Consider the following 25,728-nt stretch of genomic DNA (forward strand, 5'->3'; position numbering starts at 1 on the left):
CCAACAAACCACCCTTTGGATTGGAATGGTGAGACCGTTACGCAAAAAAGGTTCATTACCAACTTTGCATAGAGGCCGAGTAACATGTTGGGTAACAGAATCCCGAGTAAACCTAGGCAGCGTATAGCAACTAGGTTTATGAAATTTCAGAATTTGAACATACAAAATACACATTTCGTGGGACGATCCGGGCAAAGGACCCTTATTGACTCAAACACACACAGCTAAAACATAAAAATGTGGAAGTTGTAGGGACTTCCTATGCGTGATGTTTGCCCATGTAGATCCTCTTCCGGCGGCGACACCAAGCATTGACGCTTGGCTTGTCATTTTAGGCCCGAGGGCCAGGGCAAAGCAACCAAGGGATTCTCAATGTGTTGGTGGAGGCTTCCAAGGTTCACAGTAAGGTCCCGGTCCTCGCAAAAGGCCTGTAATGCATCCAAATGCCTCTGCAGCCCCTCTGGTGAATCAGAAATAAGAACAATATAATCTACATACAAGAGGATCGGTATCAGGACTCCTGCCAAATGTGCTCCTGGTCCTCCCTGTCTGTCTATGTAATCCGAGATCTCGTCAATGTATAGACCAAATAGAGTAGGAGACAAGGGGCAGCCCTGCTTCACCCCGATAGTGCTGTGTATGTTCTCTAAGTCACCTCCTGGAGCCCGTACTCTGCCTGTGAGACTGACTCATAGAGTGTAATGATCCCCCACAGCATCTCTGCTAGCACTCCGATATCCTGCAGTCTCCTCATTTGTCTAGCCCGTGGGACAGTATCAAAAGCTTTGCGGGCCTGTGAGCTCTCCCCTCCTCAATGATCCCCCGTAGTGTAAAGATATGATCTAGTGTGGAGTGCCCTCTCCTAAAGCCTGCCTGCCACGGTGCTCTGAGTCTCTGCTCCTCCTCGGACCATCTACTAAGCTCATGCTCCAAAACCGAACCATAAATCTTGGCCAAGGTGTGACCGATCATGATAGTCCTATAGTTGTTGGGGTCCATGGGGTCACCTGCTTTCAAGATAGGTACAATAGTATTCGATGACCAGCTGATAGGGAAGCCTTCACATAAAGCCCTGTTAAACATGTGAACCAGTAAAGGGGCTAGCGTGTCTCTAGCATGGGAGAAATGCTTGGTGAGGAGTCCCTCATGATCCTGTGCTATCCCAGTCTGCATCCTGTCAATAGCATCTGTCACCATGCTGAGGTGAAAGAAGGAAGAGTGTGGGGGACGAGGTTCGGGTGGATGGGGGAGAGGTGGCTGCTCGGGGACATGGTAGAGAGAGGTGGCATAGGTGTGCCAAGTGCTGGGTGAAGTACTCGGAGTTGGAAGGCTATGATCCTGGAAGATCCTCCAGGCCTCTTATAGTCCCTTCCAAGAAATAGCTGCTATAGCTCCTGCTGAAGCCTTGCTAGGTAGGCTGTCTTCTTTCTCTGTGTGAGACGTCGAAAGATCACTCGCGCGCCTGCTGGTGAGTGGTGGATCCTAGTGCCATCTCCCGATGTAGACGGGCTTGGGTATCATGACATTCCTCGTCGTACCAGCTATTCTGTGGGACAGTCCCTCCTGGTGATGTAGGGGTGGCTCTGGAGTGTGGGAAGGCGGCTACAACGGACGTATGGAGGGTGGCTGAGAGATGTGTAGTAAGCTCATCAAGTGGAATGTGGGGGTCGAGGTCGGAGAGGATGCGGTAGACGTGATCAAAGTAGATGGAAGAGGTCTCTCTGGTGAAGTGGTATCTTGGACGGTGATGGGGCAAAGAAGGTGGTTGCATGGTGTATGGGCATGTGAGTGAGAAGGCCAAGTATGCATGGTCGGCTACAACACCGATGGGGCGAGGAGAGATGGTAAACTCTGAAATGAGTGGGATCAAAGAGAGGGATCCCATTAGGTAGTCCACTGTACTAGCTCCATGTCCGAAGGGGTAGGAGGTGAAGGAGTTGGATGTAGGCCATCTAGCCAGCCAGGCCTTTATAAATGGCTAGCCTATGAGCCCCGCCGAGGGCTAAGAGATACTCGCCATAGTCTGTGCGGGCTGTTGTATCCTGTGATGCCCGCTCCAGATCTGTACCCATCGTGTTAATCTCCTGGTACATGGGATCATCTGTCTCAAAGAAGGGTACCTGTGCACCTGCGGTGCGGGCATTGAAGTCTCCAACCAGGAGGATGTCCCTTAGACTGGAAAACTTCATAATGTCACCATAAAGGGGCAGGTACGGGCACTTTCCATGGGTCGCATAATGTCACCATGAGAGAGAGAAATAAAGAAAGAAAGAAAGATATATTAACGTCTGCAAAAGGCCAAAATTGGCCTATGAGACAAACAAGTAGTACAATGATGTTCCTCCAATCATCAAGAGGAAAATGTGGAGTGAGAATAAAATGTACAAGTATGACAACACGACCATAGGGGACTCAATGGTGGTGTACAAACGAGAGGAAAATGTGGAGTGAGAATAAAATGTACAAGTATGACAACACGACCATAGGGGACTCAATGGTGGTGTACAAACGAGAGGGTGTGGATGGAGTACTAGGGCTACTAATGCATCTCTATATGCTGAAGGGGTGATACAAGTATGATATGTTATCTACTCCGAACTCCATCCAGTCCCATAGTCTGGGTACAATATGTCATACATCCGATCTGAGGATGCCGTAAATGTGTGGAACATGCGTCCAGGAGCAGCTCCTGGACCTCCTGCTGGTGTCGAGACCGGATGGCCGCGATCTCTCTATGGTGTAGCCGTGGTGTCTGGTAGCCGGCTAGTCTGGGTCGTCGCCTAGCTCGAATCTCCTCCGCTCCTCGCTGAGATGTCACTCCCAATGTGTGTGGTTGGGCTACTGGTGCCAATCTCTGGAAGAAGTCAGTCAACTGGGACTGTCTTCCTCCGCTATGATGTGCGGGTGTCTGAAATAAGATCTCCCTGTGTCTCTGTAGTGCCAGTAGTAGTCTGCCTAGCTGTCTCTGGTCCGATCTCTCCCAGATCTGTCTAAGTGATGTGGTCCCTCTAAAAACCTCAGGATAGCATGCCCTGATCTCCTGCAAAGCACCACACTGGCAAACAAAATGCTCCTCTGTCTCTACCCCCGTCCGGCAATATCTGCAAATGCGCTCTGCTCGAGGGATGCGTGCTACTCTCCCAGTCTCGATCTCTAGTTGGTGTGATGAGACCCTTAGTCGCCCAATGGCTGCGTCTACTAAAGACCCAATGGGCCTATGAGACCAAAGTGATACAATAATGTCCATGGCATATCTCACCATGGAATGGAAGAGAGAGAAAGAAAGAAAGAAAGAAAGCTGTAATAACATCTATGAGAGGCCGAACTCGACCTATGAGACAAATCAATGTACAAGAGAGAGAGATGTGATAAACTCGAGAGAGCAAGAAATGATGATTAGTGAACAGATGGAGCCCTCGTCCCCCCTCTACTGAAACCTTTGTCTGCTCCCTAGGTGCCAAACAAATTGTGGCAATGAGTGCTTGAGGCTGGATTGTACGGTAAATGTTGGTGACTGGGAAGAGATCTGCGAGAGGGAGCGCTTTCGGTTAGTGACAGTAGAGTGTATGGTGTGTCTTAGGGGACTCTATCGCATGTTTTGGGTGTTGACTGCTGGTGTGGCGAAGCTTGTGGTATTCCTAGAGCAGGGAAGCACACTGTCGTTAGCAATTCAGTCTGCAAAATACGGGTCAAACTTGGGTGAGAAGCCATGTGCCATCTAGAAAGTTGTAAGCATAGAAACCAAAAAAATGCATTTTGTGGGTTCAAAATGTGTGAAACATTTCTACCTAGAAACGTTTCTAGAAACCTTACAAAAGTTTGGAAAACAAATTTCACCCAAATTTTGTAGGTCTTTTCTCTCTCCCCCCTTTTTCTTAGTTTATTTTGTGCATCTTCTTTTGCCTTGTTTTAGCCTTCTATGTGCATCCCTTTTCAAGGTTATTTCAGCCTGTTTCAAGCCTATTTTCAGCGCATGATCCATCATAGCCAGTCCCTCCTCTTCTCTTTCCATGGTTCTCTTCATCTCCTTGCACTTCTCCACCTTCAATTTGGAGATTCATTTCAAGTTTGGAAAATTCTAAATAGAACTGCAAAACTGCTGGAGTTGAATTAAGTGATTTTTTAAATGTTACTTCAATTTTACCAACTTGTCCTAAAATTGCAACAAAAAATCCTCAAATCCAAGTTGGGGGTCTTTGCAATCTCACTTCGATTTCACCGATTTCAAGTGAAGTTGCAAACAAACTCCAAATTGGATTTGGAAAATTTTGCAATATCACGTCAATTAGGATGAAATTGGAAAATTTGCTACATCACTCTAATTGTTGTGAAATTGAGGTGACATTGCAAAATTTGCTGAATCCAGTTGGCGAATTTTTGAAATGTCCACCAAATTGAAGTGATTGTAAAAATCTGCAACTTGAATTCGGATTTTTTTTGCACTTTCCGAAATTGAAGTGAATTAGCAAAACCCTCAAATTGGATTTTTGGATTTTTACAATTTCACTTCAATTCTAGTGAAATTGATGTGACATTGCAAAAGTCCCCAAATCCAATCTTGGGATTTTTGAAATGGCACTTCAATTTTTAAAAGCTCTAGAGATTAATTAATCTTTTGAATTTTGAAACACACTGCTTTTTCTGTTGAAGGATGAAATGTTTCTAGGAAAACCTAAAAAACAAATATTGAATTTTGAAACATATCGGTTTTTTTGTTGAAGTTCGAGGAAACCCTCAGAACCTCGAAATGAAACAAAGATATCTTGATGACTATGGTTGTAAGACCGTGCAGTGCGAGGAGGTTCTCTGCAAGGCACTGTTTGTCATGGCTTCATGTTGAATTGAATCCAGAAATACCCTGGGCCAAGTCTCGGCTTTTCAGTGGCTGGTCGCCCACAGGGGCTCAGCAGTTGGCACTTGGCTTGTTTACAGCGGTCTCCCGGCGGCCTGCGTCCGATGCGGCCACCCTATGGAGACACAGCGACATTGCCTTTGGGACTGCCCTCAGGCTCAGCAGATTTGGCTGCGGATGCTGCGTATTCTGGCCCCCCTCTCTCCAGAGGGTATGTTTACGTGGGGTGCCGCTGCTTGGTCGACTTCGTCAGGGCCTGCTATGGGCTATGAGATGGAGCAGGGCAGTCAGGCCATCAGCTTTATTAGGGGCCAGCCTCGCCTGGTTCCGGCACCGGATTACTCGTCCGCCAGCTGGACACAGGAGAGGGATTTACGATGGGAGCTCCTCAGCAGCCTCACCATCTGGTTCACCTGGAGGGCCCGGTGCTTCACGGCCTTTGAGGGGAGATTGGAGCCACCAGCAGAGACTGTTCGAGGGATTTGGCAGGAGTTGATCCACACCCTGCGAGGACAGTACGACCGCATCCGGGGAGACTCGGATGAGGCGATCTTACGGCGCCAGGCCTTTCATACCACTTGGCGCTGCGGCCCGTTCTACACCCTACACACGGGATCCCCCCGTTGGCACTACAGGCCTCCTGTTTGGCTCTTCCCCCCCCCCCATTGTATGATTTAGCCGTTCAGTCCTTTAGACTGATGTTTGTATTTTGCAGCACCTAGGGAGAGTCTCCCGGGCTGCCATGATGTATTCACTGCTCTTCTCTCTGTTAGGAGCAGGAGAGATCTCTTTTGTAGCCCTACGGGCGTTTTTTACATAACTAATGAAAGGATCTTTTCTCGGAAAAAAAAAAAATACCCTGGGCCAAGGAGCTCGAACTGTGTAATGCGCTCCCTGTTGCTGACAAGACCAGCCCGAAGTGAGACCATAGGAATTTCTTTTTCAACTTGCAAGATGGACTCAGTGATGCAACTGATTTAGAAAGGAGAAAGTCCACTTTGAAAAGATTCCATTCAAGGATACCGCTATTTGGGAATGTTTGAATGGTTGCTGTGGAGTCCTCTTGGGGATGGGATGGGGATGAAGAGCAGAACCTGTGATGCAGCATGCAAAGAGGAGCTGGAGGATGAAGGGGCAACAAAGGAGACAAGGAAGAAATAAGGGCTAAGAGTGCTAAATAGGGGACGCCGGTGGGGAAAACATGGTTAAATGGGAGGGGAGGGGAGGGCAAGAAAAGGGCTGCAAAGAAGCGAAGGGGGGAGAAGGGCAGGGGAAAATAAAGGAAAGAAGGAAAAGGGAGAAGGAAGGAAAGAAGGCGAGGGTCAGAAGAAAGGCTGGGCTGCAAGGAGAGGGGAAAGGGCAGCAGGGGAAGTGAGCAGCAAGGGAGAGCTGCTTGAACCACTGCGAAGGGATAACCAGGTTGCAGAGAGGTAGCAGAATGGGCAGCATGTAGACAAGAGAGTAGAAGGGGGAAGGTGAAAGAGGTTCACATGAATCAGAGAAGCCCTGAATCAGGGCACAGGCTCCAAAGCTAAACCTTAAACAGCGGGTCGTCTTAAATTTTGTATTTTGTTTTAAAGTTGTTTGCTGTACGGTTTCTTCCGTGTGTAAGCTATCTAGATAAGAACTAAGCTAGCTAGATGGTTCAAAAATATATTTTCAAAGTCTGTTGGACGTTTGCACTGTACTTCTAATTTGAGATTCAATTACTTATCTTTTTGCATCCTGTTGCTGTTTAATGCTGGGACTTCAAAATCTCTACAGTGGAGCACATACTGATTATGGTAAGAAATGCTAGTTTCTAAAGCTTGTATCATTTGCATGAATTTGTGTGCCTGCATAGTAGATAGGAAATGCTATATGTAAGCATGTTTGACCATGTTTTCTGCATACCTGATAGACAGTTAATAAAGTGAGACGTGTAGTGCAAGATAAAGATATAAATTAACAAGTGAAAAGCAGTAGTTCATAACCAGGGTGATTCAGTAGTGCCTAAGGCTGCTTGTAGACCTGTCTATGGAAAAGGGTGTATGGCTCAAGACACTTCTTTTAGAGGCTTTCGAGTTTCTGCTTGTCTTGATAAGGCTTAGAGTTTCAACTTTCAACATCGCGTCTATCTACCGATCTGAGTTATCCATAGGTCTCTAACGTTATTTGTGAGCTTTGCTGGACGCCCACATGAAGAGAAACTTTTGACACACACAAATGATGAGTTCAAACCCAAACATACCTATGCCCTTATTCCAAAGGTCCAGACAGGGTGGAGCTAGAGAGATGGCAGACAAACTTTGGTATGAATGTAGACAGGTTGACCATATGGAACTCTCATCATGACATATGTTGGTGTCTAGATGCCTGTGATGATAGGCATCAGCTGTCGAATGTTGGACAGAACCGTGCACTTAGTCATCAGCCCTAGAGCCAACCATGGTAGACAAGGATCACTGATAGGTTCACTAAACACATTGACATTTCACCATCTAGACCCTCAAAAAAAAGTATTTTTCAGCCGTGTTTGTAACTTTATTGCCTTGACAAAGAATAAGCTTGCAGCGTTAGCACATGAGAACTAGGGTACTCGTTTTTGATGAGACTTTGTTGGATATCAATGCTCCCCCTTCGTATTGTAATGACTTGGCACATGCTACAGCTACCTAGAAGTATTGTAGATGGACCAGGAAACTGTGGCAAGGCAATAGGTATCTTATGACTTGGACTCAGAATGGTCATATTTACCTGTTAGGGGGTGACCGTGGAGGGCTCCATGACCAAGTGTAGTTTATAAAGGCTATTTAAAGCATTTTGCTTATCGCTCCTTCTATGGATTGAAGTTGTACTTAGCCTGTGTGGGGTTCTTTTTCATAACTAATAGAAGGATCTGTTTTCCAGAAGTTTTTAAAAAAAGTGCTAAGGTGAGGATGGGCTTCCAGTTCCCTTTTTTCCTCATCACTGGGAGCTCATAGAGGGCGGCTTCCGAGCGGCGTTCAATGAGATCATGATTTCTGGATCTATGTCAGAGAGACTGATGGAGGGCTTGATTCACTTGTTCCCCAAGGAGGGAGGCCACAGGTTGGAGATCCGGCAGTGAAGGGTAATCACCCTTTTGGGGACACCCTACAAAATCCTAGCCAAAAGCATCAGCCGTCAACTGCAGCCCCACCTTCCAGATCTGATCCATGACACGCAGGTAGGTTTTATCCAGGATAGGAGCATTCTGGATAACATCTTCACCTTCTGGGCCTGTTTACATCAGCAAGACCTAGCGGTTGTCTTTCGGCGACGGGGCCACAGCTCGTTTACGTCAGCAGACCTTACCAGTTCTCCTCCTGGATTTCGAGAAAGCCTATGACACAGTGGATCAAGGCTTTCTTGAGGGGACTCTGTGCAGGATGGGCTTCCCCGCCACCTGGGTCCGAGGATCTCCACCCTCTATTCGGCCTCTCATAGTCAGGTCCTTGTCCAAGGCGCTCGGGGCAACATGTTTCCACTTTCTCGTTCAGTACGCCAGGGATGTCCCCTTGCACCCTTCCTCTTTCTCTTTGTGGCGGAGGTGATGAACAGTTTTCTAGTCTCCCAGGAGACCGGACTACATGGCCTCATGCTTCCTATAAGATCTCAGGAGGAGCTCCTTGATTCAGAGTTTGCGATGACACATCGGCCTACCTCTCCTGAGATGTGGAGAATCCCAAGAGGTTTGCGGATGTAGCTAAGATCTTTTGCTGGGCCTCGGGCGCACAGATCAACTAGATTTTGGGTTAGCTCATCCCCTACCACGAATTGGCGAAGATTTGAGTCCTTGCAGTGGATTTCGAGGGGTACCCTAGTCTGTTATCTTGGCTGTCATGTTGGGATTGACATCACCTCAGAGCAGCCGCTTGCCCCTCTCCTTCTAAGCATTCAGAAGAGGCTTCTTTACTGGAGCAACATGACCAGGCACTTACTCACTGGTCAAGTAGTGGTGGCGAACCAGGTCCTTGCTACCATGTGGTACATCACCTCTTAATGGGCTGCGTATATTGGTGAGGTACAACCATTGATCAGCAACTTCCTTTAGGCTGGCAACGATGGCATGAGAGGACTCCTCCTAGGTGGTGAGCCTTGGAAGGACTTTCTCATAGCCTGCATCTCCGCCTGCACTTCAGTTCTTGGCTGTCCTTGGTCCGCAAGCCCAAGATGGATCCTCATAGAAATGTGGACCCGCAGCCTTAGCCCAACCTTGGAGGACCGATTCGCGGTTAGCCTCTTCCGAGTGTGGGACTACAATCGTTTTGTTCTCCACCAGTCTCCACCAAGCCTAGAGGAGAGACTTGGAACAGCCACTGGTTTGGAACCCCACAATTACCCTTCCTAGTGGCCACATGCTAGGCTCCCGTCCTCACGTCTCATGGGGAGCATTGAGTGAGGGACCATCTTAGTCTCTTGGAGAGTGGCTCTCACCTTCAGTCGGCTCCCGCGAGAGGCTCAAGAGAGGAGCCTAGCTGGGATCTAAGGCAGAGACAAGCTCACCCTCTACATTGACGACTCCTTCCCTTCTGTGAGTAGCTCGCACCGGTTTTGGACCTGCCTCCCCTTGAGTGGGTAGTGCTTTTTACTAGACATGATATCCCAATGGCAGTCCATGGTGTAGACGGAGGCACCCTCATGATATCCCAATGGCAATCCATGGTGCTTTTTACTAGACATGATATTCCAATGGCGGTCCATGGTGTAGACGGAGGCACCCTCATGACTTTCTCTATAGGGCCGCAAGGCAGATTGATCTGAAACCCCGCCTCCCCCCTCTCCCCTCTCGACATACGACCTCAGCAGCGTCACTTTAGAGAGGGTGAGGGTGATTGGTTAAAGCACATCCATAGACCCTCCTGTAACAGCAGGGTGAAGCTGGTCCTTCAGAAGGCGCTTCCTACCACCACGGGTGGGAAGCCCTCCAAGGCCCTGAACATTCCATGAGACGATTCTCGTGGAAGAATCATCATCTATCTGTACATGATCCGAGGAGGCCTTCCCATCAATCACACCGGGGGGGCGGGCATGAGAGACAGCTCACTACACCTGGCAGACTGAAGGACGGGAAGGAACCAAGGGAGGTGGCGCCTCAGAAGCACGCTTACGAGGCCTCCTGCGACTTCGAGCCCGAGGACAATCTCGAGCAAAGTGGCCCTGTTTGGTGACAAACCCGGCACTGATCGGGTTTACCTGTAATCTCCATACGTTGCTTCAAAGGGCCACAAGGGCTCGGAAGCAAAACATAGCTCAATGTCACGGGCAAGAACCATGACCCTGGGGACAACATATACCAAGGTAGTGACCACCTGGGCAGAAGATGTGGGCAAGGCGTGAAGTGGGGGCACTTGAAGAACGAGCCCAAAGGCAGACCCGATGGCCTCTAACATAGGCCAATATGCGTGAGGAAGACCTGGGAATCTAAGAGTAATCGGGAAACGGTTCGGGTCTTCCTCAATAGGGTCAAAATAGCTGGAGTAGGGAAGAAAGAATATCTTCCTCGGGCCCAATGGCAAAGGGCTGCCCTTCAAAACCTCTGAGGCCGCATCCTGAGAATCAAAATCCACTTGGAAGAAACCTCTTCCAAGCAACCTAACATCTCGAAAGTGTATGCGAGGTCGGAGGGCAGAGCCGCCAAGACCCAATCCCGATCCTGGAGACGGGACGGGTGAGATCCAAAGATTCTGGCAATGAGGGTCATTTTGGAGTCTTTCTCTATTTCAGCGTAGAGGACCGCAAGCTTGGCTTCGGAAAAAACAATGGTTCACCCGGCCGAGGGAGAATGATTAGCCATGATGCTAATCGAAGAAAAAGGCCGACTTGAACCCAGATGAGGAGCAATCCGAACCAAGGGGAAGAGGTAGGCAAGGAGGTGGAGGAAAGGAAGGGAGGGTGGAAAAGGGAAAAGCAAAAAGGAAAGGGAAGCAAGGGGGAGATGGCTGGACACAAAGGCGAAGAAGGGCGGGGGAAGGGCAGCACAACAGGGCTACGCAGAGGGAAGAGGCGGTGGAAGGAGGGGAGGCGGGGAGAGGAGGGGAGGCGAAATAGCACAAACTGGAGGGCGAAGAAGGGCGGGCAGAGGCAGGGGCGAACAGTGGGGAAGGGGAGGCGAAGAGGGGCGGGCAGAGGCAGGGGCGAATGGCGACGGAGGAAGGATGGGAGGCGGAGTGTGGATGGGGGCAAAGGAGGCACAGAGGCGGAGGGGCGCAGCGTGGAGGAAGGAAGGGAGGCGGAGGAAGGGGGGGGGCGAAGCAGCCACCACAGAGGTGGAGGGGCGCAGGTCAGGGTTCGGGGAGCTAGGCGGTCCAACCGGTATGAGTTGATTGCATGATTGGTATTTTGGCAGGCACTTCTTTCTCCAATCACACACCCATTATTCTCTCCCTAGAGGACTCCTGGATTCCAAATAGCCTCATTGAGAACTCTCAAATTTGCCGCAGGATTGAGGGGATGTGGAAGGGTCTAGATTTTCACTAAGCAGCCGCCGTAGTCGCCTTGGATTCAAGCCTTGGAGAGATTAGCAAGATATTACAGGAGGTAGTGCAGAGCATATTGGCTAGCTTTCGAGAGCAGGGGAGGAGCGTTCGCAAGGGCCTAGCCTCTCTCTACAGCGGCTTCACGAGAGTACATGAGATAGCCCATGGTTTGAGAGTCAACTGGCTCCCGCCCGTACCGAGCTCAGATCCATAGAGGAGCGGAGGGTGGAGTTTAGATACCATGCTAGAGCCTCTTTTTGGATGCGCACGGGAGACAGGATCACTGGGGAGTTCTTTGAGATTGCAGGCCCACAAAGGCAGAGATTATCCTTAGGTTGCGAGGCTAGGATGGATCCATTGTTACAGAAGATCCCCAACCCCCCCCCCCCCCCCCCCCCCCCCGCCAACCCCCATGTAAGAGCCATTGCTATAGATTTATTCAGCTCTTTCTCACAGGTGACCCCATATCCCAACAAGTGGTCCCTAACGCTCTCTAAACCTTCCTCCTGACCCTCTTCACATCTAAGGAGCTGGCGGAGGCTTTGATGGCACTACCTAGTGGGCTTCCAGTCTCCTTACTACTCTGACATTGGGATCTCATGGAAGGCGGGGCTCAGAGCTGCCTTCAATGAGATAATGGTTACGGGAGCCATGCGGGAGAGGTTGTTTGAGGGATTGATCCACATGATTCCCAAGGAAGGTGGTAACAGATTGGAGATTTGGCAGTGGAGACCTATCACCCTCCTAGGTCCTAGGGACTGCCTACAAAATTTTGACCAAGGCCATGAGCTCGGAGACTAAAGCCCTTTCTTCCCGACTTGATTCATGGTACACATACCGGCTTTGTTTAGGATTGGAGCATCCTGGACAACATCTTCACCTTCTAGGAGGTGATCACTTCAGCCAGGCTGCGCCAGCAGCAGCAGGATGTGATTTTTCTCCTTCTGGATTTCGAGGAAGCCTATGACAGAGTTGATAGGGCTTTTTGGAGGGGACGATGTGCAGGATGAGTTTTCTAGAGAAGTTGGTCAAACGTGTTTCGGGACTCTACTTGGCTTCACATAGCGAGGATCTTATTTAGGGAGCTAGAGGCGACAGATTTCCGCTCTCTCGCTCAGCCACCAGTGCTGTCCTCTAGCGCCTTATCTCTTCATGTTTGTTGCAGAGGCCATGAGCTCCGCCCAAGAGACATGGCATTAGGGACTGCGTCTTCCCATCCGCACGTAGGAGCTGCTTGACTCGGAGTTCGCAAATGACACAATAGCATACGTGTCGGTGGACGAGGGGAACCTCCAGAGATTCACCAAGGCGATTGAGATCTTCTGTTGTGCTTCCAAGGCGCAAATCAATTGGCTCAAGTTGTGTGGTTTTTGGGTTGTCTCATCACCTGCCCCGACTTGGCATCCACTTGAGGCTTTTTAGTGGGTCTCAAGTGGCACTCGAGCTCGTTATCTAGGATGCCAAGTTGGCATTGATATCGCTAGCCCCTCCTCTTCTGAGCATTGGAAGAAGCTGCTATACTGGAGTTTTCAGGCTTTCCTTAGCTGGCCAGGTTGTGGTGGCCAATGAGGTTCTTCTCACCACCATGTGGTACATCACCTCCTGTTGGTCTCTCTCCTGGACTTGTATTGGTCAAGTTAAGCGTTTGTTCCACAACTTTCTATGGGCTAGAAGCAACAAGAGGCCCCCCTGGCCAAGGTGGCTTGGAGAGTGATCATTCAGCCATTACGCATAGGGGACTGGGCATCATGGACCCCTCCATTCAGAGTCGTGCCCTTTTGGGCAAGTTGACCATTCGAGGTCTTCTTTCCGGATGGTGAGCCTTGGAAGGACTTCCTTTTGGCTACCCCGATCCTGGGAGACCCTTGGGCTCAGAGCACGAGATGGATTTTCATAGAGATGCAGGCATGTCGCTTTCGCCCAATATTCAAGGACAGATTTGCAGCCAGTCTCTTGCGTGCTTGGGATCATGCCGGTTCTTTAGCAGTTAGCTTCGATAGCCTCTGAGGAGTGTCTCCGACAGCCTTTGATCTGGAACCCCATGGTATGTCTACCTACTGGGCACATGCTCGGGGCTCACCCGCATGTATCATGGGGAGCTTTGAGCACGGGCCCCACTAGGTCACTTGGAGATTGGCTCACATTCAGGCAGCTGCCCCCTGAGGCCCATGGGAGGAATTTGACTAGGATCCGGGGCAGGCACAGATTTAGCTTGGACATCGACTCCGCCATCCCCCAAAGTGGCTGGCCACGATAGTGGAATCTCCTCCCCCACAACGGCCGGGAGTGTTCACCAAGCACGATATTCCCGTGCCAGTTCTTGGCACAGATGAGAGCTCGGCCTTAGTCACCTTCTCCATTTGACCTCATGGTAAACTGGAGAGAGCGGAGATTCCCTTGGAGTATTTTAGGGGATGCACCTTGTACAGGGTGATTGGTTTCCTTGCACGAGTGGCACATTGACTCTCCACTAGCCAAGGTGGCCAGAGAGAGACTTTGGCGATTATGAATTTGGTAGGACCGGCCTCTCACGCGTCGCGAGTGGGACCCGGGAGAGTGGACATGGCACGATCCAAAGGACAGTGAGGAGATGCTTGGCACCCCCTTTTACTGTTCGGCTAGGCCGTATGATTCAGATGCCAGAGGCCAAGGGCACTCCAGGAGCAGTAGGACACTGGCCATTCCAGGGATTCCTGCCGCATTTTCTGTTAGATTTGTAGAAGGGGTTGTGGGATAGTTTTCGGCCGCAGAAGATCACTCTCTTCATATGGTGGATGGCACATAGGAGCTTGGCAATGGGCACTTGGTTCGCCATTGGGGGTAGACCAGCATTATGTCTGAGGTGTGGCCACCCCTAAGAGTCTTGGCATCATTGTCTTTGAAATTGCCCGAAGGCTCAACAGTTTTTTTTTTTTTTTCCGGGAAAAAGATCCTTATATTAGTTAAAGAAAAAAATAGCCACAAAGGGCTAAATACAAACTCGCCTCATATAAGGGCGGGAAACAAGTGATCATAAGGGGAAGAGATATGCTTCTCCTCCGGCTGGCCGCTTTGTGAGGAGAAGGCTATCTCATACAGGGGGAACAACCACACAGGTGGTCTGTAATGCCAGATGGGGTCACCACCTGTATCTGTGAGGAAAGGGCCAAGCCTTCAAGGTCTCAAGATTTCCCGCCGCTTCCGCATGCGGTCAGAACCTCCTTGTGTAACTTCCCCCACTGACCACGAAGGGTGTGAATGATATCAAGCCATATGCTCCTAATGGTCTCAACTAGCGGAGTATGGGTACCCTCGATGGCCTCGCTGCATCTAGCCCGCCAAATGTGCCAGGCTGCAATGCTACTGCAAATCTCCCATCTCTAGCATGAGCTTGGCCTCCAGTCACCTATAGGTGGGGCTGTGACTGGTACTGTTGCAATCCGATGGTGAGAGACCTGAAGGGCTAGTCCTCCCCCATCCTTCTCGTAAGCCCTGACCACTCCAACCTTTGTGGCTCAAGCGACAGTGCCCCAAGTGATGATCCGGGTCAGTGCCCTATCCATAGTGAAGATGCGTAGAATCCGCTACCAAATCTGCTCAGCCTTCGGGCAATCCCAAAGGCAATGGCACTGTGATTGTTGAGGGTGTCCGCACCGCGGACAAGCCGGCCTCCAACTGCCAACCAAGTACCGACCACCAAACTCCTGTGTGCCATCAGCCAAAGAAAGAGAGTGATCTTTCTAGGCAGAAAGCTATCCAATAGCCTCTTCCCGAAATCTGAAAGGAAGCAGTGTGATAGGCCCTGAGACCACCAATGTGCTGCTACTATCAGTGTGCCATCTATCTCGGGCATTTGGATCCTGTGGCCTAGCTGCGCTATATATGCAAAGAAGGGGGCATCCAGAGTCTCCTTGCGGATCCGCGGGATCGTGCCAAGTCCACTCTCCTGGGTCCACTACAGCTGCGTGAGAGGCCGGCACTCCCGAATCCAAAGCCGCCATAGTCTCTCCCTGGCCACCTTAGCCGGTGCTGGATCTATGTGCCATTCTTGTGCTCGAAAACCAATCACCCTCACCCTGTGCAAGGTGCAGCCGCTGAAATCCTCCATGGGAGGTCTGATCTCTCTAGTCTGCCCTGAGATCCAATAGAAAAAGTGAGCAGACCACTATCCACATCTCCTCCGTGGACCACCACGAGGATGTCGTGTCTGGTAAACACGCCTAGCCATATTGGGGGAGTCGGGTCTGGAATAGGAGTCAGCCACTCCTGAGGGATAGCTGAGTCAATGCGGATGTTGAGCCTATCTCTACCCCGGATCCCTGACAGGCCTCTCTCCTGCTCCTTTGGGGGTAGTTGCTGGTGTGCAATCCAATCTCCAAGGGACCTAGCTGGTCCCATGCTCAAGGCGCCCTAGGATACATGCGGTCGGGCCCCTAACATGTGGCCACTAGGGAAATGGATCTTGGGGTAAATGGGATCTAGCAAACTCTGAATCCAACAGCTCCTGCGTGCGGAAGGGTAGACGCAATCCTTGCAACCCAGTCTCTTGGGCGGAGAGAAAACTACTCATGGCCTCGGCGACGAATAGGAAGCGGTACGGTGCCAGAGGACAGCCCTGTCTAACTGAGCGGGAAAGGGGAAATCTGTCACCACGGGCTCCCTGAATGAGAACCTGGCTGTGTGAGGCTGTGTAAAGTCCTGAGACTCCATGAATCCACTCCATGGGGACTCCCATCCAGCTCATTGTGCCCTCAAGAAAGCTCCAATCCACCCTATCATAATCTTTCTCAAAGTCTAGGAGTAGCACAATGAGGTCGTGCTATCGCATCCTGGCTATTGCCTCCCAGAACGTGAAGATGTTGTCCAGAATGCTTCAATCTTGAACAAAGCCAGTCTACGTGTCGTGGATCAAGTCTGGAAGAAAGGGTTGAAGTCTCCTGCTGATGGGCTTGGCCAAGATCTTATAGGCTGTCCCTAGAAGGGCGATGGGTCTCCACTGCCGGATTTCCAATTTGTTACCACCCTCCTTGGGAATCAAGTGAATCAAGCCCTCTAAGAGCCTCTTTGGCATGACATTTGTGATCATAATCTCATTGAAGGCAGCACGAAGGCCACCTTCCATGAGGTCCCAATGGCGAAGAAAGAAAGAGACAGGAAGCTCGTCCACCCTCGGCCACTTGCCCCTCGGAAGTGTCGTCAATGCCTCTGCCAACTCCTCAGCAGTAAAATGTGTCAATAAGAATGACCAGAGAGAAAAAGGAACCACCTCCCTCGTATGCCGCCAGACCCTCTCGTGTGCGTCCACCACTTGTGGAGATACTGGGGCACTTGTGAGGAGAGATCGAAAAAAGTCCGTGGCGATGGCTTTCACCTCGGGGGGATCTGAAACAATAGCTCCATCCTGACCACGGAACTTGCGAATACCGTCTCTCCTCCTATGGGGGCCGGCTATCTCAAAAAAATCCCTTGTGACTCTGTCGTCGGCTTGAGTCCAGAAAGAGGCCCTTGCGTGATACTTGTACTCCACCCTCCTCTCCTCTATGGATCTGATCTCCGTGCGAGCAGCAGCAAGTGGACTCTCAATTCAATTGCTATCAGGGGACCTCTCTTGTAGCCGCTAAAGAGAGGCAAGACTCCTCTCTTGCTCTCAGAAACCCTCCAATCGGCTTTGAGCTGCCTCCTGCAAGAAACTATTGATCTCCCCTAAGCCCTCATCCAAAGTGCACGCAGCCGAGCCTGATAAGAAATCCAATCCCCTTCCATATCTGCTCTCTCCTGCTGCATATCTCGGGGTCCTGGATGATACTGTCTGGAATCCTTAGGCTCACATGCTTGTCGTGCCTTCAGGGGTCCTCTAAGGACAAAATAATCAGGGCGTGATCCGAAAATGAAGTGCCTACCAAGATACCAATCATACCCCCACGGTTGCAAGGCCACTCATCCACATAAAACCTGTCTAGTCTTGGGAGGTTGGGGCCGGTGCTCTTCCTGTCTGATCTCGAGAAGCCAAGGCTCCCAGGGCTAGGCCCAAACTCTGAAAGATGCCAAGGGTCCTGTCCCCTGAGTAACAGAATCATCTCTTCCCAGGCTGAATACTCTGCTCCTGAGATTGTGATCGTGCCTCCTCCAAGTCTGTCCTCTGTTGCCTCTATCATGTTAAAGTCACTGCCCATGCACCAAAAGTCAGCCTTAGGGAGGGCCTACCAGACTGTGCTCCAAAAGAGGGCTCTACTTGCAATAGCGTTTGGAGCATAAATATTGAGGAAACCAACGCTATCCTCTTTGATCATAATGGTAATCCACTGTGCACGCCCCGGAATAATGACTCTTGAGTCAATCACTGCCGGCAGTAGCTGCTCGCTAACAGAGATACACACTCCTCCCTGCGTCCCGGAGGGCTGAGGGATGGAGACCAAAAAGTGAGACTCCTGCCTGGAAGAATCTTCCCGCATCTGCCGGTGCGCCCCTCTGAGAGGTGATACTCCTGGAGGAATAAAATGTCTAGGTCCCCCAATTGTGTCTTTGTGGAGATCGCCTCCTAGCACGCCTTGTCTTTGAAAGCACTGAGGCTCCCCTAAACTGTGAATGTTCCATGAAACAATCTGCAGATCAATCTCTGTGTGATGCGGCAGTAGCCAAATTGCCCTCCACTCGAAGAGTCTTGGGCGAGCGTTTAGACGGGGAATAATCACTATCCGTGTAGGGGCGAAGATGCGCCAGGTGGGCACTAATCTAGTCCTCCATGTGACGTCACTCTGTACGAGTGCGAGCATATGAATGCTCTGGACTCCATTGATCACAATAGAAGTATCTGTAAGAGGGGGGAAGAGGTACTGTGATAGAAGTATGCATGAATACGAAAAGGAGCACCTCCATGCTAGAGACTACCATCTCCCCGTCCTGGCCTCGATGGGCAGAGCCTCCAAGCTCCATCCTAGCCAAAGGCCAAAAATGCATGAGAATGTTGGTGATGCGGAGATCATGGATATGGTGGGAGAGCTCGACTGCCTGGCCCTGGACGGCAGCTGCCACCACATCAGGATCCGACTTTTTCCCTAGGGCTACACTGAAGGGGAAAGAGAAGATCATTGCACCATTATCTACGTAGAGGGCTTGGAGTGGTGAAAAACCACGCAGACCCAAACAAGAGCTACTATCTCCTCAAACATCTCGGTCCCTTCCGTCGACAGATATCAGAAAAAACTGGTCCATAGTCTGTCCCAAGATCTTGGGGGCCCCACCTGGGAACTCTGACGGGAGAGCCCTCACCGGGGAGGTGGCAATGGTCATCGCAACCGACTTAGAGAACTGGTGAATCAAGCAGTGGATTGATCCAGCTAGCTGTGTCCGCTCAGGATCAAGGGCTGCTGGGGGGCAACGAGAGTGCTCAGGAGAGGCAGATGGAGGGGGGAGGGCGGGCTCGGAAGGTAGAGGTGGGGCAGAGTGAACTACGGCGGGTAATGTCGGTGTCAAAGCTGGGGGAGGAGGTGGGAGAGGGAATGTAGGAGGGCGGAGGGCGGAGAGGCCGGGGAGGGGTGCGCTGCGAGAGATCCATCGGAGAGGAAATCTGCGGCGAGAGATCGGTCGCCATACTGGTGGGGCCGGAGGGGGCCACTCCGGGGTTGGAGAGGGCTCGTCACCAACAGGAACATGTTGAGATAAATGCTCATAACGGTTCTCTAATACAACCGAATCCTCCTTAGATCTGCCAGCCTGGCGTGCACGGCGGCAGCGCTCGGCTCTAGTGGTCGTCTAGCGGGCCGGTTGCGAGCCAACCGTCCGCCACTCACCAATAGCTGGGTCATCAAGAGTCAAGGCCTGATGCTCTACTACCTCAGGGCCTGCCTCTCTCCTTGCCCCCTAGTGAGGATCAGCACGAGAACCGAAGGGAGGAACCACCATAGGCGGTCTCCTGGCTTGCCGCCGAGGGCAAGCTCTGGCTAAGTGACTCATTTGCCTGCAAATGAAGCATTGGCCTAGAAGGCTTGAATACTCCACGCGCTGCTGTATGGGGTTGCCCTGGAGGCTAGGAATAGATATACAATGCGGTACAGACTCCGGCAAGGCCACACAAATGCGGAGGGATGGAATCCCAACTGCCGCGCGAGGGTTGAGGCGGCAAGGGGGGGGACTCCATAACTCTCCCGATGGCACCACCTATCACTGGGAGAAGAGGAAGGTACTCTTTCCTGAGGCCTGGAAGCGAACTGTCATCACTGGGAAGCCCGAAACGCCAGCGAGTGGGTCAAATGCTGGATCGAAGTCGTGCTACCACCGTGCAAAGAAGGCCTGTGCCGTAGGCAATGCAAGGGGACCCAGCTGCATGACTCGGCCCGACACCGATGGCAAGTCGAACTCCACCTGGTAGTATCCACACCCAGAGGGTGAATATCAGTGATCTTTGCAGGGTTGCCAATGAGGTTGGCTTGTAAAAGATCCCTGAGTTGTCCGCGCGCTAGGCGGCTACCAACAATTTTGCAGACCACGGTGGAGGCCTCGAGTGAGGCAACAGTCGTGGCGAGAACCTGAAGATCCACTTCGGAGAAGGATATGCAAGCTATGGCGGCCTCGGTCAAGGATGACGGAGCGGCTGCCATGGACTCCTCCTGAGGGCAAAGACTAGAATAGGCCGAAGCTTGCCGAATAAAGTGAAAACCCCAAAAGCCTGGAAACAACAACCTGCACGGGAGGGGAGAAAGGAGAGAGGCGGAGATGACTGAGAGGGGGGCGGAAAAAAGGAAAAAAGAAAAAAAAGGGGGGGGGGGGGGTGGGGCGGCAGTCTGAAGAGCGAACGGGCCCAGGGCAGGGGGGCCGAAAGGGGGGAAGAGGGCTAAGGGAAGGGGGCGGCACTGGGCAGAGAAGAAGAGTGGGGGATCGGAAACAAACGGGGGGAGGGGCGGAACTATGCGAAGCGAGGGAGGGAGAGGGCAGGCACAGGGGCTGCCGGGTGGCCGGGGGGGCGGGGGGGGGGGGGTGTGGAGGAGGGGAGGAGATCTAGCACGAGCAAAGCGAATGGCAGGGCACGAGCGGAGAGAACCAGACGTGGGGCAAGGGGGGTGGACCTCAAGAGCGAGCGCACGATCAACCCTATAGAGACTCAAGGCTAAGTAGGTTTGGCAACAGATCCTATGCATTTTCACTATGGATTGGGCCCCCGCCCTCATGTTACGTGGGGCAGAGTTGCTTGGGCCACGGAGGCTGCGGTCATCATGCCATATGAGGAGGAGGGTGGGGGACTAGCCCTTAGATCTCTCACCTTTGTATTATTAGTTCCAGCTCCACCTATAGGTTATTGGACTCCAGGTTCTTGCCAGAGATGGAGATTTGCAATAGTATTGCTACGTGGCACATCAGGAGAGCTCATAGCGAAGCCATCAAAGGCACCCTCACCCCACCAGCGGAGTCCATCAGGAGCATCTGGCTTGACAGCATTCATTCCCTCGGTAGTCATTCAGTCCCTCAGGAAGCACCAGGAGGCCTTCCTGAGGAACTATCGTCACGGTCCCTTTCTTACTGATAGTGGTGAAGCCCACCTGGCACTATAGACCACCTATGTGGTCGTTTCCCCCTCCACCCATTGTATGAGATGGCCTTCGCCTCCCAAAGCGACCTGCTGGAGGAGAAGAGCATCCTCCCCTTTTATGTATCTTCACTCCCGCTTCCCATTTGGGAATGAGTTTGTATTTAGCGTTCATGGCTGTTTTATCGGTAACTAATAGAAGGATATTTTTCCCAGAGAAAAAAAAATCTTGCAAAAATCTAGGCATATTAATTTTCTGGGACTAGCCAAGCCAATGTTATTGCTACTTTCTTTAGATCTATATTTACTCCTTGTACCAAGATTATATGCCCAAAGCTTTCTCCGGTTTGACAAAATGGGACTTTGATGACTGACTTGCCATGTGATTTTGTGCCTCCTTACTATTCTTGTAAACTAAAGCCATCTTAATTGCTCTAGATACGGCGTGACACTTTTTTTGTCTCAACAATGGCCGTAGTTTATCATCCAAACTCAAAGCAAACTTGTGAACTTGCAGAAAATTTGGTATGGCTGTAGGAATTTTTATTTAGACTTGTTGATATCGGTCAGCTACTCCTGGACAGCAAGGTTTTTCCATGAAATAAAGAACTATGAATCTATAGCTCTACGCTGTTCGTGTGGAGGCACAAAGTTCCTTTTAAACATATTCTTCAATTCTTACCAGATTTTGAGCAACCAATGGTTGTTGCAATCCTGATGTGCTCATCCTTGATACCACTTAAAGTGAAACTTTGCTCCCACTTGGAGAGCCATTGATCAACCGCATCCCCCCATGCAAGTAGCCAAAGTACCTATGTATTTTATGTATTTTGGGAGTTTTAAATCTTTCAATGCTAGTTCAGGTTTAGAAGTAGATTCTAAACCTGCCCAATGATGACTACCATCGTAGGTGGTGCTAATGGAGCTAATAGATACGAACATTAGCCATGAAAGTATGCATTTCAGTCCTAAGGTTATTCATTTGTTGATGGGAAGGAAGTGGTGAATCTGCTGATCTAGGTTTGGAGTGAGTTTTTGATGATTATATATTTTTAGCAAACATCAAAGTAAAGCAAAGGAATAAGAGTGCCCCTTGGTCACTTTGCCAAGAATCTGATGTTGTTGATGCTGTGTAGAGCCGCAAAGATTCAATCACCAAGAACAATCAGGCAAATCTGGTTGAACATTTCTGTGTGTTGTGCACATGATCCAGCCTCCAGAACTCCGAGCTCACTTGTGTGAACCACATTTTGGAAGAACCTAAGGACAAAAAAGTAGTTGTAAATTAAAAAATATATATATGCGTTGCTGCATGCGCCCGACGGGTGATGATGGGAGGATTGGTTTGGATGGGGGCGACTCATGGGGTCCAGGTTTTACCAAGGTGTGTTTGCAGGGATTGTAACAACTACTGCTGCCTGCATGCTGTCAGCTTGATGCGTCATCCCAGCTGGGCAGAGTTCTTCTAGAAGGGGAATCCAGAGGGGTAGTGGAGTCCCTCCACTGCTACTCGCCCTGGTTCCACTAAAGCCGTGCCACGGGGCGCCCCTTCCAAAATCACAGGTGTCATGAGGGGTCATTTGCGACTTTGCGAGGGGAAGGGTCGACATGCCATTGATGATTGTAAAAACCGACTATCCAGACCTGTTTTTTGTGGGGCGTGGTAGCCCTTCTTAGCCAGGGTCCCAATAAATTGAAGATGGCCATTAGTGCCCACCATGAAAGCTCTCTAGAGGACAGCCCATCTTGATGCTGAAGATCGCGAAGAGATTGTTGAGTCTGGAGAAGATTGCCACCCAGGCTTGTTTTTGGAAGAGGGGGGTGTGCCACTTTTGAGCAATGGCGGAGTTTATTTGGAGGCTAAGGTGTTCTCCGCCCTGAGTCTAACAAGTCTCTCTGCTTGGGCTGGGGGAGGTAGTTTTCTGAAGCAAATCCATGATTCCAAGCTTGAGCAGTCCCAAGGAATATGAGTGTGGGTGCCTAGGGAATGGCTGAAAAGAAGAAGGATAGTGCAAAGCAAAGGCTGCCTAAGCACCTCTTTGTCATTTGAGGATTGAATAATATCCTAGGCTGTGAAGAGACTAGTGGCAACAAGGAGGTGCCAAGCTGTGGTTGTGGCAATATCTTAAATAACCCCCCATATCACACATGCATAAATCGGTTAGCTTCAGACACCATTACCATTACCTCTCGTCACTTGTAAGTGATGACCTGTCTAGCCTAGGGATCACTAGTTTCTTGGGCAGCTTCTTGTGAAGCTTCTTAAAGTAAATTTCTTTTGCCTTGATCGTCTGATCCTTGCCATTCTCATCAATATCCAGGACCACATCTCAGCCTTGATTCCATAATGCTTGCCATAGATATTGGGCTCATAACATTCTCAAACCCTTTACAAGAATCACCATCCTCGATGACATTATGCTTAGAGCATATACTCTTGAAGGTAACTTAGCCACCTTGGCACTTCAAGTATCTTGAAGTGAAAAACACAGTTCCATGCCTTCAGAATTTTACTTCATCAACACTTTTAACACTGACAATCAGCATATGTATCCCATATTCTATAAGTCTACTCAGGAGGGGGGCATGGCGAGGGAACAAATGGCTCAAGCATAGTACCCAAGTATGTACTTTGATGCCATGCTTAGTACAAGGCTACGAGTGCCAAGATGCATCAAGGGGTATGTTCGGGCAGCAGGGGGCGGCGGGGTGTAAATTTCCTCACTATGCCGTGGTTTTCGATTTCAAGCAACCATATGATCTAGTTGTGTTCTTCCTAATTTTCGGCTGAGAAGTTGTGCCTGCAAGGCAGGGCTATTACATTTAATATCAAATGTATCAGTCCTCCACTTCTTAGCTAAAAAATAGGGAAATCACAATGAGAATTGAAAATCATGGCAGGTATGAGTGTGAAGACATCCTTAAGCCTTTCAAGACTTTTACACTTGCCCATTCATTTCCCTTGTAATAACATGCTTTGTAGATTTTATGTTACAGAGCAGGGGCTAGCGCTCTTGTTGTGCTCAACTTGAGAAGGGTGATGGTTCAACCCCAATGAATTCTTTTAGCAACTATGTGGTACTTACCTCAATAATGGTTTCATTGTTTCTAAATCTTAAAGCCTTTAAAATTTTATTACATGTCTAAATATGGACTTTTCAAGCTTGAATAGAAGCTGTGAACTTAAGATATTAAATAATTGAACTTGGTGATAATAGATGTGCTGCAGATGGAATGTGGGACAACAATGGCATTATCTTCTAATCTACTCTGTCTGGACTTTTATGGCATTGCTGTATCCCAGATTGGCTGCATGCACCTTGCATTTTCTAGCTTATGTTGGGGCTTACCAGTGCATCATTTGTGAAGCTATTGTTGTTAAGTGTGTTTCAGTTCCATTGTGGGTGCTTCTGTCAGGATTTTGTATGAGAACCCTCCTTGTCCATAAGAACCCACACCACCCATCATGCGCAAGGGTGTGTATGGTCTTGGCCTGCCTAGGGGCACGGACACTCATTTTGAACTCATGCCTATCCTTTTCATCCTCTGATAGGCCACCTTAACTTATACGTGGTGGATCTACCACTGAAAATTTGTGTTTTTATCCATTGAAGTTGGTTTATTTCTGTTTCATGATGTATACATTTGTAAGGCTAATATGTGCCTATTTTGACAGGTTTGTTAACACTCGTTAACCAAGATGCAGAACCTTGTGCTCTTCAGGCATGTTTTTGCTCACGACCAAGGCTTTGAGTGCATGAATGGATACATGTTTTATTTTCTGTTTGGGTCTCCTTTCATGAGTTTCCAAATTATAATCTGTAGTAATATAATGCTTCATGGAGATTCTTTGCATGAAAGTAGAGCTGGAGCTCCCAAAGCCGTGACCTGCATGACGCTAACCCCCCCTCCCCCTCTTTCTTTTCCCCCCTTGTCGCCTGTGCGCTGGCCCTCCATTGCCCCTTCTTTGCCACCTTCCCCCTCAGCCCCATTTGCCCTCTGTAACGAGACAGAACAAACAATGGGGCTTTCTCACTACTGTGTTCACATCAGCAAATCTCTTAAATAGTTGACGACTTTACATACCATTCACTTAGCATAAAAATGAGAAGGGACACACACTAGGTTCAGAATGGGCCGACAAGTGCCCCTAAGAATTCATTATTCCAAAAATCCAGATACAAGAATGAGGGCGCCAAGCACCAGATTTCCAGGTATATGAAAATAAATCAAATAGTGGCTCCATACCCTATAGCCTCAGGCAAGAACCATCCACCGCCCAAGCCCAAGGGAAGGGGAGACACCTTCCTGCTACTCAAGCCACTTAGCAAGAGTAAAGGCACCACCACCCTAGTCCGAAACAAGAGGACTCCACAACTATGACATGCCATGTCCTCCAACTCTTCAACACCAAGAAACCTTAAAGAGGCTCTTGCCATCTTGCCATTAGATAGCAGGAACCTTGTACTCACACCAAGAAATTCCAAATGGGCACCAAGAGGTTCCCACCAAAACCCATGAGTTACGCTCTCAGCCTACGACCGTACACAATGTATGTAGTCACTTTAAAATGATAGAATCAAAGATAACAACATTTTTGGCCCTCTAATTAGAGCATGCTGCTGAATATTTCAGCCACTTTTATGGATTTTTACTATTTTTAGTAAAGTTTTAGTAAAACAAAATTCCCATATGATGCACTTTGTTAGGAGAGCTCATCTATGTGCTACTTGCTAAGTTTCAATATGGTTACTTATTCGTACTTTTGATAACCTAAATGAGACCCTAAGCCACTGTAGTGGCACAATTACAAGACTAGTTTTAACCCTTTTGGCTTCAAGTCCACATCATTTTCTACTTGGCCTATTGTATTGGTGAACTACAAACTCCCTCCATGG

General features: G+C 49.7%; 1 protein-coding gene across 3 annotated transcripts in view; it reads left to right on the plus strand.

Moving 5' to 3' along the window:
• LOC147617524 (2-oxoglutarate (2OG) and Fe(II)-dependent oxygenase superfamily protein) overlaps positions 1 to 25,728 on the plus strand; it is a 166,273-nt gene that overhangs the window by 123,274 nt on the left and 17,271 nt on the right. For all 3 annotated transcript variants that reach the window (XM_086775781.1, XM_086775782.1, XM_086775783.1), the window contains 2 exons: positions 6,617 to 6,636; positions 24,507 to 24,553. In XM_086775781.1, coding sequence (XP_086631907.1) covers positions 6,617 to 6,636; positions 24,507 to 24,553 — 67 coding nt within the window. The remainder of the gene's footprint in view (positions 1 to 6,616; positions 6,637 to 24,506; positions 24,554 to 25,728) is intronic.

Source organism: Cibotium barometz, chromosome 36 (genome assembly GCF_041138505.1).
Source record: "Cibotium barometz isolate CiBa-2024 chromosome 36, ASM4113850v1, whole genome shotgun sequence".
NCBI lineage: Eukaryota > Viridiplantae > Streptophyta > Polypodiopsida > Cyatheales > Cibotiaceae > Cibotium > Cibotium barometz.